Here is a 14,090-nt window from a genome sequence, read left to right as displayed (position 1 = left end):
AGAGATGCAGATGAAAACAACACTGAGATTCCACCTCATCTGAGAAAGAATGGCTGCTATCAAGAAATCAACCAATGACAAATGTTGGCTGGGGTGTAGGAAAAAGGAACCCTTCTCCATTGTTGGTGGGAGTGCAGACTGGTGCAACCACTGTGGAAATCAGTATGGAGACATCTTAAAGAACTAGGGAAAGAAGGGAATGGAATTAATATAAGAAAATGAAAAATTGGAAACAAAGTCTTTGTAAATAGGGAGGGATGGAGGGGTTGAAGGGAGGGCAGGGGAAGGGGGAAAAGTAAGAACCAAGAGAGATTATGTAAAGGTGCAAATTTCCAATGATGAATGTCATTATATTGTATACCTAAAATGTACCAATGATTAAAATGAATAATTGATAATGTGAAATAGAAAGAAAAGGTCCAAAGGGGTAGGGGAAGTGGGAGGGGGAGGGGAAAGGAAAAATTATGAGAAATGGAAAAAATGGAAACAAAGTCTGTAAATAGGGAAGGGTGGAGGGGGTGAAGGGAGGACAGGGAATGGGGAAAAAATAAGAACCAAGATGCATCACGTAAAGGTACAAGTTCCCAATGATAAATGTAAATGTATTGTATACCTAAAATGTACCAATAAAGGAATTCAAGGGAAAAAATAAATAAAAATAGAACTAGGGCTAGAGGTCCCATTTGACCCAGCTATTCCCCTGCTGGGTATCTTCCACAGAGAATTAAAAGAATCATACCACAGTGATATATGTGCGTCCATATTTATAGTGGCACAGTTTTTAATAGCTAAAGCTTGGAAACAGCCCAAGTGCCCATCAACTGGAAACTGGATAAAGAAGATTTTTTTTTAATAAAATGGAGTACTACTCAGCCATAAAGAACCAGAAACTAGAGATATTTATAGCTAAATGGATGCATATTGAGGCCATACTCTTAAGTGAAATAAATAGCACACACATGTGTAAATACCAAATAGTTTCTCTAGTGTGAGAAACTGAAAGTGTAAATAAGAATTAAAATGATTAAAACAAATACTTGATAGTTGAAATAGGAAAAGGTCCAAAGGCGTAGGGGTGGTGGGAGGGGAAGGGGAAAGGAAAGAAGGGAAAGGAAAAATTATGAGAAAAGAAAAAAAATGGAAACGAAGTCTATGTAAATAGGGAAGGGTGGAGGGGGTGAAGGGCGCACAGGTAATGTGGACAAAAATAAGAACCAAGATACATCATGTACAGGTACAAGCACCCAATCATAAATGTAAACATATTGTATACCTAAAATACCAATAAAAGAAAAAAAGGAAAATAACAAGAACCATTCAAAAGTTATATCTCTTATAAAATTACTGATTTTATTTTAAGTGTCTTGAAATACTTCTATGAGAAACAATTCCAATATATCAAAACCAAGTGTCCAGGGTTTAAATGCGAGGATCACTCTTTTGTAAGTTTTCCAAACAATTAACAATGTTGCGGAAGCTCAGGAAAACTTTATGACACTGATGAAACAAAGGGTTTTCAAAATTTGCACTGCACAGGACACTGTAAATACTATTTATGCGGTATTTTCTTTTAATTTTATTTACCTGGTTGGTCAATATCAGATTTCCCTTCTAATTTCAGGAACACCTCATTCAATGTTGTCATGGAAACACCATAATTCTCAATTCCTAGGTCAGGACAGCTTTCAAGATCCCTATAAAGATCTAAAGAATGAACAAATAATGAAAATCACAAGTGAGTTGGGTAATAAACACAGCTTTCTAATTCTATAGGGGAAGGTTTGAAAATGTTCTTGTGAAATGCAAAACATACCCATTACATAATAAAATTTTAGCCAGGTGTGGTGGCACACGCTTATAGTCTCAATACTCTGGGTATTGAGACTAGGGCAGGAAGATTGCCAGTTTGAGTACAAACCGGGCTACTCAGCCATACCCTGTCTCAAAATAAAAAAAAAAAGAAGTGCCCAGGATGTATTCAGTGTAAAGGTCTAAGGTTTAATCCCTGGTACTCAAAAAAAACCCCTGAAAATTTCATAATAAATAAACTTACTTCTAAGTAATATGAATAACTTCTCATTTTGAGTTTATCTGTTAGTATAGCCCAAGCTTTATTTTCCTAAGACAATTATTTATTATATTCATATTTCTGCTGAAATTTTCCTATTAATTTTTTTATTTTTTAAATTTATTTTTCTTTCCTATGAATTTTTATTAGATATATTAAAAAATTAAATCTGTAAGGAAATTTAGATCTGTATAACTCTAAGCCAAGTTAAATGAATACTCTTTTCCAGGAACCAGTTTTCTAACATTGTTTAGGAAAAAATAAGGCACTAATGGGGAACCACATGGAGTCTAATCAACAAAATAGAAGGAGCAATTGTTAAGAGGCCCATGGTGATGCAGAATCAATTTTTCTTCATAATATATGAATCTGAGAGGAGACCATAGGAACTGTGTCCTCCGTCATCTCTGTTTCTGAGCTCAGAGGGAAAGAATACATAAAATCACATGGAAAAAAAACAATACAAAATGAGAGATTGACATAGAACTTGTCTGGGATATGGTGTTAATATTCACTTTTTCGAGAAATTCTGATTCCATCCACCCATCCACCCATCCACCCATCCATCCATCCATCCATCCATCCATCCATCCGTCCATCCAATTATCCAAAATGTCTGTGGTGCGCTATTGTGGGTGAATAAACAAAGTCTCTATTTCCACAAGGTTGAGTTACAGAGGATAAATGAAATATAAATTTAATCTAATCTGGATCCTGCTGATTTTCTTCAAGTCCTAGGGTTTTGTCTCCTGAAATACATGAGTTAGAGGCACATTTATAAGCATTTTTCCTCAGTACTGAATACGGGAAAGTGGATGTGATTTGAACTGCTGGTGAGCACTGAGAGCCATTCTTCATTCCACTTGAGATTTAGTTCATCTTTTTCTAAGTCACATATTCCTTTTCAGTGGACTGATAAGAGTTCAATTAACATATTGCCCACTGGTTCTAAGGCATACTTGCATTTTTATGAGAAAATATGCATTTGAATTTCCTTGCTTGGTAATATATTACTTGTGTGGCAAAGTTATCTGTTTCAGTCACTAACCTGGGTGTCATCATCCCTGGAGACCAGAGGCAGATGCCCTGAGTGACCAGCACCATAGATCTGTCTTTATACATTGGCCTGATAACCAAAGCTGTTTCTAAAGCCACAACAAAGGAAACAGCCACACAATGAGGCTCTTAAATTAGTTGAGCCAAAGGTTTTCAAATCACCATGTTCATTACAGATTTTGAACTCTAGGATATTTGCCTTCACACTTTAAGGTGATTGAAAGACAGCAAAAACAAACTGAAGACTTACTTAAAAGTCATTGTGATTCAATCACTATAGTATGACAATGTCCCTTAGAATTTATAAAATAACCCAATCCTTGCAGTAAGCATTAAATCAACTTTAAACTCTGTGGCTGGAAGGCAGAACTAATTACTGCTGTTTTTTTCTTATGTACTCAATGACACATTTCTAGAATATTTTCATAAACCCATAATTTTTATTGTTAGTTTTGATTTTGATTTGTTTTGGTTTGTTTTCTTCTTACTTCAGATAAGTTGCATTTTGTTCTTTTCCATCTGGCAAGAAATGCTTAGTTGCTTTTTAGAAGACAGATACAATAGAGTAAGTTTATCCACAAGGAGCAAGTTGCTTACACACACGACATCACCCCTGGAAGAAGTTTATGGACTATGTCAAACCTACAGCATTTGAGCCACCAACCACAGGACTTTCCTTGTTCTCTTTCCTCAGATCATGGAACTGAAGGCACACCGTAATACTGGATGATTTTTAGCAAGTAACTTGCTGTCTGTGTACCTGTTTACTCATATCTAAAACGGGGATAGCTATCATACCAATCTTTTACAGTACTTCGAGAATTTGGTATGCTGCTTCATCCCAAAAGTTCAGTATCATACTTGGTACATATTAATCTGACATGTCATGTTATTTCTTGTCTTTGCTGATGATTTCATGTTATGGTTTCCACATAATGAATTACCTGGAAATTTATTTGTTCTTTCCAGAGGCAATATATAGATCAGTTTTCCTTCATTCTCTGCTGACAATTTGGCATCAGGGATGTGGTGTTTAACAAGTGATGTAATTCTTTCATGAACACATGTTTCATTGAGCTGTAAACTGGTGTTCAAAAAATAGACACAGAGAAAAAGACACAGAGACACGGAGAGAGGTTTTCAATTCTTAAAAGCTGGGCTCAATATCAAAGGGCATGCATTATTTGAAATGTACACCAATATCATTCAAAAAAATTGCTAGAAAAAATTACTCATAAGTCCAAATGTAAACCAAATCAATTTATATGAATGTGGTAAAAACTTCTTGGGTACTAGCTAAGAAACTATACTGGTACTCTAGATGAGACCAAATACAGTTTTGTCAAGACTGAAAAAGTTATAGGAATACTGGGCTTGAATATAATCAACTAGTGTGTACATTTATCTAAATCTACCCTAAGCTTTCCCTTATCTGTGGTCTCTTCAATATGCGAAACATCAAATATTCCAACCTCATCCACCCTCTATCTCTCTGTACACACACGTCTTATGCACATGTGGTGTTCTTATGTCTTCTAATGTTTGTGTTAGGTATCATGCTTACTTTTGCTTATTCTCCTTCATTCCTAGTCCCTCAAGTGGCCCTACCTCAAGTGATAGCCGATCCCCCATTTCTTCTTCAAAAACAAAGAAGAGCCCGCACACTTCAGCTTCCCTTTGGAGAGAAACAGTTTTCTGTCTGAAAAAAAAGATACAAAGAATGATTCTGCCCTTCTTTTGAGACATCTGGCAATAAGCTGTATTATGAACTATTCAGAAGTGTATGCCGCTTTAACCATAGACTGCAATAATGGCAAAGGAACAGGTTACTATTAGATGAGTACCACTGGTTATTTCTGTGTCATCCAACTCCACAGCAAGACCTAAGTATGTGGACATATTTTTGAGAGAGATAAATACCAAATGACAAATTTTAATTGATTCTGCATCAATGATCTGCATTTTTCAAGTTGACTTCATTCAATTCAGAATACATTCATATCTTTTTCAATATGGAATGTCATTAATTTACAACGAGTGAGCCTCCTAGGAGATGACACCCTGTGTGACCACAGTGACCAGAGTTGGGAGGGTGATCGATTTTTCACACATTTTGTGAGCAAGACCACCTTGTCCATGCTCACAGGGCCCATCTGTGCAAATTCAGCCGTGGGGAATGGTCATCAATGTTGTCATGGCTCCTAAAGTTCTCAACACGATACTAAGAGAACCAGCAGTTACCAGCCAGGATGTCTGCCTCATCCATGAACTGAGTACCAAAGAGGATCACATGGCCTGCTTTCCGCTCCTTCAGGAAGTTCCATACTCGGTGCCTTGAGAAGGGGTCCAGCCCAGCAGTGGGTTCGTCCAGGAGGAAAATCTGTGGGGGAGGAAACAAGAGAGAATCATCCACTTACAAGGGAAGCAGACCACACAGACAGCAGTTGTAATTTTCAAAGATATAGTGGTGAGGTATTACTCTTATATCTAATACTCCATTATATAATTTTCATTACAAAAGTTCTTTGCAAATAAAGAATTTTTAAATTTGAATTTATGTACACATTTAGTGTGACCTACCTGAGGATCTCCCAAAATGGCAATCCCAAAGGTTAATTTCCTTTTCTGTCCACCACTTAAGTTTTGGGCAAGAGTATCCTGAATATTCTTCATTTCCAATTCCTGCAAAACTCTGTGCACCTAAAAAAGATCATGTTCACCATAACTAGACTTTTAAAAATTACTAGCATTATATTGTAACGTGCAGTGGTTACATTCATGAGCAGTGCCTGGGTTTGCATACTATACCATGTTTATTTGCTATAACTTTAGGTAACTTATTTGTCCTTGCTATATCTCAATCTCATATATAAAATGGAGATTCTATTTTCTCAGAGTTGTCAAGATTAAAAGATCTAGTATAGTGAAATCTAACAGCAGTATCACAAGTTATATATGTGTCTCATACTATTAGTTTTAGGTTTTCTTTCCATATTAATATATTCTCTGCACATAGATAATTTAATGAACCCAAAAGTCAGGGTAAATTGGATTAATCATTTGACCAGCACTTTTATTGATTTTTATATTATTTCTACCATATTATGTACCTCATTATCAACTTCATTTGGCTGAATCCCTTTTATTTTCGCAAACAGCCTAAGATTTTCTTTCACAGTGAGGAAGTCAAATTGTACATTACTTTGCGGACAAACTCCAGTGAGCTCGCTGATATTTTCTAAATCAGTTATTTCAGAAAGTTTGTTGTTATAAATAGTGACCCAACCTATAACCAGAGGATAAAAAGTTATTATTAAGATAATACAGCATCCTTAATTTAAGATAATCATATATATATATATATTTTTGTATTAAATTCTTTTATTGGTTCATTGTAGGTATACAACACAATTACATTTCTCATTGGGAATTGTACCTTTACATAATGCATCTTGGTTCTTATTTTTTCCCCATTCCTAGCCCTCCCTTCACCCCCTCCACCCTTCCCTATTTACAAAGACTTTATTTCCATTTTTTCCATTTCTCATCATTTTTCCTTGCCCTTCTTTCCTTTCCCCTGTCCCTCCCACTACCCCTACCCCTTTGGACCTTTTCTTCCTATTTTACATTATTGATTATTCATTCTAATCCTTGGTACATTTTAGGTATACAATATAATGACATTCATCATTGGAAATTTGCACCTTTACATAGTCTCTCTTGGTTTTTATTTTTCACCCTTGCCCAGCCCTCCCTTCAACCCCTCCAGTCCTCCCTATTTACAAAGATTTTGTTCCTATTTTTCCATTTCCTCATATTAATCCCACTCCCTTCTATCCTTTCCCCTAGCCCTCCCACTTCCTTCCCCTTTGCCCCTTTTCTTCCTATTTCACATTACCTATTATACATTTCATCCTTATTTACACTTTTAGTTTCTCACACCAGAGAAACTATTCGGTATTTACACATGTGTGTCCTATTTATTTCACTTAAGAGTATTGCCTCAATATGCATCCACTTAGCTATAAATGTCTTACATATATTTTTGAAGTTACTAAAACTGGATGTATGATTTTATCTTCAATTGTCATATGATTGATAGATTATGAATTTTCATGTTAGGGATCTATTTCACCTATGTGGTGTTTGAAAATATGTCCACATCTCTCCTCCCATCAAGAGGGGAAGTCAGTTTCTCTACGCCTTGCAACTAGTATCAGCCATGTGACTTGCTTTGTGAAATGAGATCTTAGCCAACACCACCCAATGAAGGGATGGACCATGATTCTCCACTGAGTTCTCTGTTTTGCTGCTTACAATCTTAAGATGCCAATTCTAAAAATTTAAGCTCACCTCTTGAGAGAGACAGAGAGAGAGAGAAAGACTGGGGAAAGTAGAAGAAGAGGAAGAGGAAGAGAAGGGAAAGGAGAAGGGCAGGGCAGGGCAGAGAAGAGAAGAGAAGAGAAAAGGAAGAGAAGAGAAGAGGAGATTCAAACATCCCAGATATGTGAGTGAAGCTATGCTAGGCAACAAGCCACAGTCAACCCAAAAAGAATGGAAGATTTTCTTTGCCAACCTATCAAATTATGAGACATAACACATTATTACCTTTCAAAAGCCACTAAGTTTGAGATTACTTTATTTATACAGAAAAAGGTAATTAGTATCTGTGAAATAAGGAGTCATAACACCATGAACATCTGAGTGTTGTGAAACACTCAAATTCTCTATATTTTAATTAAGGTTATATCTACTTTATAAATGAATAATATAAGCCAAACATAAATTTCAGACACTTCTCTATCTGTATCTATACTTAGTGTTCAGAGGAATAATAAAGGTACAAATGACTCACTTGTCAACTTTGAGGAAAGTCTCTTACCTTTGGTAGGAACACACAACCCAGTAAGAATGTTTAACAGTGTCGATTTCCCAGCTCCACTATGACCAAGTACTGCAGTGATCTGGCCTTCATATATGTCAAATGCTAGGTCTTGGAGGAAAGCATGAAGGGAAGAATGGGAGAAAGAAATAAGGAAAGCAAACAATCCTATACATAGACATAGGTTTCGTAGGGAGCCTCTACACTTCCGACTGCATGGTCATGGTTTCTGACAGTCTAAATTCATGCATGTGTTAAATCCAATTAATACTACAATATTCCCCTTATGTAAATTTCAAAAGTATGTGATTTTAAAAAATGAAACAGGTTTTATATGCCTAGGTTCAACAGCATTGCCTGGCACATTAAAGTCACTTCATAATAATTTAATAAATAAAAATGGATCAGTAATAAGTTATTGTGTAGCTAAAAGCCGTGTAATCCACATATATTTTTGTCTCCCCTACAAAGCAAAATACATACAATCTTAAAGATGTCTATCAAGCTACGTTAGAAAAAAATATGAGTTGTGGAGCAAAGCCATTGGACAAATCTACTATTGTATATTATACTATGGATCTTTCATGTACATGTAATTCCAAAATTACCCAAAATAGAGATAATAGTGCATTTGGATGGAAAACTGATCATGAGATTCAAACATCCATTTACAAATAAATCTGCTAATTGCTCACAAAGGGAAAAATCAATTTAATTAAAGTCAAGAATTTCATGTAAAAATATAATTTTTTTTTACCTTTCAAAGCTTCAACATTTTTAGGCTTTCTTCTATATTCTTTTGTAAGGTTTCTGATTCTGACAAAATAGGAAGAAAAATTAAAGTTGACGATTTTCTTCAGTCTGTAATTCTGAGTTTGAGTGAAAGGATTGGTAGTTCTTGTCTTTGGAGCACAAGAAAATCTGAGAGTTTCTCAATTTCACTTAGTCATTATTAGATGTCACTAACACTTTTTTTTTACTATTTTATCTTGAGATAGGGTGTCACTGTCACTAAATTGCTCAAGCTGTGCTCAAATTTATGATCCTACTGTCTTATCTCCTGAAGTGCTAGGATTACAAGGATGGGCAACTGGGCCTGGCTAATTACTGTTTTCCACATTTGAATTAACAGAGGATTTAAAAAAATTTACCATCATAAGACCCCAACCAGAAAAGGCTTTGATATCATGGCTGTGGCTTAGGCACTGGGCTTGTCACCCAGCCTCACCTTTGAGCTGCATCATCTCCATTGATGGGAAGGCTAGACAATAAAGTAACATAGATCTCTAAACGGCAAAGATGTGTGTGAACCACAACAGCAAGTTGGAGATGACGATGTCTCCAATTTAACCATGATCCAGAATCTCTTAAGGTGGTATAAAAATTGAGACAAGAAACAAGTCTATAAATGAGCTACTTGGTGTCATTCCATTTGTGCCACTGAAACTAAACAGTGTTGCATGTTGCCTACCTAGCAGATGACTCATTGTAAACATTCAAAAGTATTGGATGCCATTGATTAGATGATGAGCATTATTTTAGTAGAAGAGATTACAATTATGACCATCAGTCCAGAGTATCAACTTGATTGGCTTTATCATCCACCCAGGCAATTGGGGGAGCACATTTCTCAATGTGTCTGTGTGAGTCATGCAGGTATATCTTTGGGATCTATTTCTGGTCCCTTGCCCCTTCCTTTCTGGCTGTACTCTGCTCTGCTTCCCAGCCACCATGAACTAAGCAGCTTTGCCTCACCCAACCCCTTTGCCATGGGGTTTCTGCCTTGGGGCCAACTTACCATTGACTGAATCCCTAGAACCATGAGTTAAATTAAGCTTTTCCTCCTTTAAATTGTAAGTGTCAAGTATTGTGTCTCAGTGACAAAAAAGCTGACTATTAGAGTAATTAACTATGGCTGTTAGTATAGCTATGGAGCCTAAGATACTTTATCTGCCAAGTTTTATTCTATTAGAAAAATACATGATTCATAAACTGATCCAATTTATGTTTGTTATTTGTCACCTACAATCTTTTACTACATAGTTCAGGATTCATTTTTATTGATGGAATTAATTTCTACTTCTGTCTCAATCTTATATTTCATTCTTCCATAGCACTTCTGCTTTGCTAAGTTTCTGGAGAAAATATTAAAGAGACAACAAATAAATCAAAGCCACTGCCTAATGTGATTTTCACTGCCTGAGATTAAGACTGGTTCAAATCACAAGACAAAAAGTGTGCTGTTAACAATGGAATAGGCTATAAAGTGTAAATAAAATAGGTCCTATTAGCAGCCAAGAGCAATTTTTAGCTGTTTGCAGTGGAGTTGACAAGAGCAGGTCTGATGGATGAGAAGGGGACCTTGATGCCTTTTTCTTCCTTATTTGGCAATAAATGCCACTAGCTCCAAACAAAATGGAGATTTTATTGTCACACAAAAAGGAGATGTGCACAACTCTAAAAGGCACATTTTCTTGAGTTCCTTGTTTTCACCTCCAGGCCTTTGCTTTTCTTATTTCTTTCTCCTTCATCTTCTTTGTAGAAATGATAAACAGATGAGGAGAAAAAAATTAGAAAAAGAAAGTAGGTAATATAAATGACACGGGGAAAATGTGAATCATTGAAGCAGAGGAAAAGATGACGAAGATTAGAGAAGAAAAACAATAGAAACAGGCAGAATGAAGGTTTTGCTGAGTTGTAGCTGCTGGTATGTGAACTCTGCATTAGATGTCAAGGTTGATATTAAGAGTAACACCTGGATTTTAAAGGAAGTGGGGGAACAGAGGACAATGACAGTTTCAGATCCAGCTAGGTGAGGTTAGATAGGAGCCATGGGAGGGATTATAAAAAGATTCCCAAACTCCAGGGATTTAGCTCAGTGGTGCCACCGCCTGCCTTGCAAGCGCAAGGTCCTGAGTTCGATCTCTGGTACCAAAACATAAAAAATAAATAAAAATAAGAAGATTATCATGGCCTCAGTGTTGTCTGGAGCAGGCTCAGGCTGAGGATAGCTTCCTGGCCTCCGACCCAGCCATTCTCCACAAACCATGTAATCTATTACCTGATGGCTTCTTTCCCATGGAATTCTGTAGACACTGGTTCAAAAGCCTCATCAGAAAACTCAGACTCTGTTTCATTCTCAAGGGCCACATGATTAGCTGTTTTCTTTTGACACCAAAATGAGGACTTCAAGAAAAACAAAGGTGAATGTCGATGTCCATATTCATCTATGTGACCCAGACAGAATTATATGAGATCAGTTATGGTTTTAAGCATCATTGGATTAAAACTAAACATGAGGACAATGTCAACAAAATGAATAGTGTCTTAAAATGCTTGATGTGGACAGCAGTAAAGAAAAAATTATTAGATATTACTATTATATTTGTATTAAAATAACTAGCTTTATAAACAACATTTGATAAACAATACAGCTGATTGAATTTTAAAGCAACATTAACAACCTTTCTAACCTCACAAAAGCTGAAAAGCAGACCTAGCACATGCTGTGTATTATTATATAGTCAAGCAAAAGATGAGAACTGATTATTAAGCAGATAAAGTGAATGTGTTTAGGGACAGCAGCATAACTTAACAAAACCATGTAATAGATCTTAAGAAAGTGAATGAACAGAAACAGTTGATTCATTAAAATAATATGAAGGGCAGCATGATACTAACTCGCCACCTATACTGTAGTCAGAATAAATTTAATGTATCCCTAGGTTCCTCTTATGATGTTCCTTTCTTTGGCTGCAAGAAAAATAAAACTCTCAAGAGATATGAAATGCATGTAACTGGGGTTTCGGAAGGAATAGGGAAAAGAAAGAAAATGTTCCAAGGAATAATAGCTAAAGATATGCCAAAGTGGATGAAAGACACAAAGTCATATATCCAAAAAGCTCAGGGAATTCCAAGCACATATAATAGGAAGCAAACCATTTCAAAATTAAATGGCTTAGCTGGGCATGGTGGCACACACCTGTAATCCCAGCACTCAGGCGGCTGAGGCAGGAGAATCACCATGAGTTTGATGCCAGCCTGAAACTACATAGCAAGACTTTGTCTCAAAATAAATAAATAAATGGCTTAAAACTAAAAAACAAAAAGGAAAAATCTTAAAAGATGCAAGAATAAGAGTGATGGGATTCTTCCTGGTGGGGACAATGCAAGCTGAAAAATGGAGGCTCCTGTCATCTGCAAGTGGTTTAAGAACATCAGCTTTAAATTATTGAAAAAAACCCCAAAGACTTTCCACTTAAAACTCTATGCTCAGTGAACATGTATCTTCCAAAAATGAAGGCAAAATAAACAGCAGGGAAAAATGAGTTATATAGTCAGGAATACATCAACACTTAATAAAAATTATGTTAAAAGAAAAATAGGAAAATTACATATTAGATTTCCTCCAATCTTAAACTGAGGCCCAAGAAAAGACTTAATAATCTTCACAAGATTATGGTCAACAGCCAAAGAAAATAACTTATAAATCTACATTGGACTCATAGGGAAATGTCTTTCCTCAAATGACACTATTTATTGTAGAATGAATGGGAAGTAAGGAGTCCTGCTTGCTATAGCCCTGGGGAAAAAACTAAATGAAGAAAAAAAAGCTGGGGGGGAGATTAAATGGTATTTTCCAAGAAAAAGAAAAATCATGAAAAATTAGTAGTCTCAAGTTGCTTGAAATAAGAGTACAATATGAATAAATATGAAATTTGAACACAAAAGCAAACATCTTTGCAATTTAACAGTGGAAACAAAAACAGCAGTAAAACATAGAAGACTACTTTTAACCATTTCTCAAAGAAATTTGTTCAAATTAGACAAATATTATCAGACCTTTTGCATTGGGTATTTTTCCCTTATATTGGACTACTTTTTATTAGTGGTGGGCAAAATAAAAGGTGAACATAAAAGTATATAATCTAAACACTGCACACAAAGACAAATTCAAATGTATATGCCTGGATATATAGCAAGTTACTTATATCATTTCATAAACATATTGGCAAAAAATGATAAACCAAGTGAAACGTTGTATTCTGAACATTTCAATAAGCCAGACACAATCATCATGTATAAGTTACTCTCTTAAATCAACTTGATCAGTTAACTAAATCAAGAATTCCCTCTGCTTTTTTCCTCTCACTCATTCACTTCTCTCCCTTTCTTTCTGAATTTACTTATGGCTTGTTGGGGAAGAGTCCTGGCCACTTTGTTTGCATGACACAGTGTCTGTCCTTAAGCATGGACAGTATCCTAGATAAGTGCACAGGTATTTACTGAGTACCTAGGATGTTTCAGATTCTCTCAGTTCTATCAGCCAATAAGACAAAAAAATGACTGCCTTTGAGGAGTTTATATTATAGGGACACATTGATAAATTGCACTAGAATAAAACTATAAATGTTTGATTGAGTCCTCTTCCTATTTTAGTCTGGTTCACATCATAACCATCTTGGAAGTTCTGAAAATACAGATGGCTTGGTGCTGCTCCCAGACAATGGGATCAGAATGTCTAGGGTTGAACTGATTTTGGTTTTTCCTTAAACTTCTTGCAACAACACCAATAAAACTGGAGGACATTATGTTAAGTCAAACAATCCAGGCACGGTAAGAAAAACACCATGTGGTCTGATTTCTTTTGGAATTGAAAAAGTTGAAATAAGAGAAGCATACAGTACAATGGAGGTTACTGGGGGCTGGGAGGGCAGAATAGAGTTGGGGAGATGTTGGTCAAAAGATACAAAATTTCAGTCAGACAAGAGGAATACGTTCAAGAGATCCTACCCCATGGTGGCTGTACTTAATGGCAAAGTGTCACAGTGAAAATTGCTGAGAGTAGATTTTAAGTCTTCTCACCACAAAAAAGGATACGAGGTAATGCATATGCTGATTAGCTTGGTTTAGCCATTCCACAATTAAACATATTTCATAATTTCATGTTGTGCAGGATAAATATATAAACTATTGGTTAAACCAAAAAAATAGCAAAGTTCCTGGGTAATTCTGGTATGCAAGCAGAAATTAGAACTGCTGAGTTTTAAGTAACTACAAATTTCTATGGTTAAGAGTAAAGTC

At 35.9% G+C, this 14,090-nt stretch overlaps 1 protein-coding gene across 3 annotated transcripts in view; it reads right to left on the bottom strand.

Annotated features, from left to right (window-relative positions):
• Abca8 (ATP binding cassette subfamily A member 8) overlaps positions 1-14,090 on the bottom strand; it is a 65,229-nt gene that overhangs the window by 34,779 nt on the left and 16,360 nt on the right. For all 3 annotated transcript variants that reach the window (XM_013067620.3, XM_013067621.3, XM_013067623.3), the window contains 9 exons: positions 11,068-11,233; positions 8,764-8,822; positions 8,007-8,117; positions 6,235-6,410; positions 5,705-5,824; positions 5,366-5,504; positions 4,733-4,823; positions 4,069-4,208; positions 1,585-1,704 (listed from right to left, as the gene is read on the bottom strand). In XM_013067620.3, coding sequence (XP_012923074.1) covers positions 1,585-1,704; positions 4,069-4,208; positions 4,733-4,823; positions 5,366-5,504; positions 5,705-5,824; positions 6,235-6,410; positions 8,007-8,117; positions 8,764-8,822; positions 11,068-11,233 — 1,122 coding nt within the window. The remainder of the gene's footprint in view (positions 1-1,584; positions 1,705-4,068; positions 4,209-4,732; positions 4,824-5,365; positions 5,505-5,704; positions 5,825-6,234; positions 6,411-8,006; positions 8,118-8,763; positions 8,823-11,067; positions 11,234-14,090) is intronic.

Source organism: Heterocephalus glaber, unplaced genomic scaffold (assembly GCF_053883595.1).
Source record: "Heterocephalus glaber isolate CG9 unplaced genomic scaffold, H.glaber_assembly_v1.0 deba00000937, whole genome shotgun sequence".
Taxonomy (NCBI): Eukaryota; Metazoa; Chordata; class Mammalia; order Rodentia; family Bathyergidae; genus Heterocephalus; species Heterocephalus glaber.
Note: the sequence above shows the minus strand (reverse complement) of the source record. Positions and strands in the feature narration are given on the sequence as shown.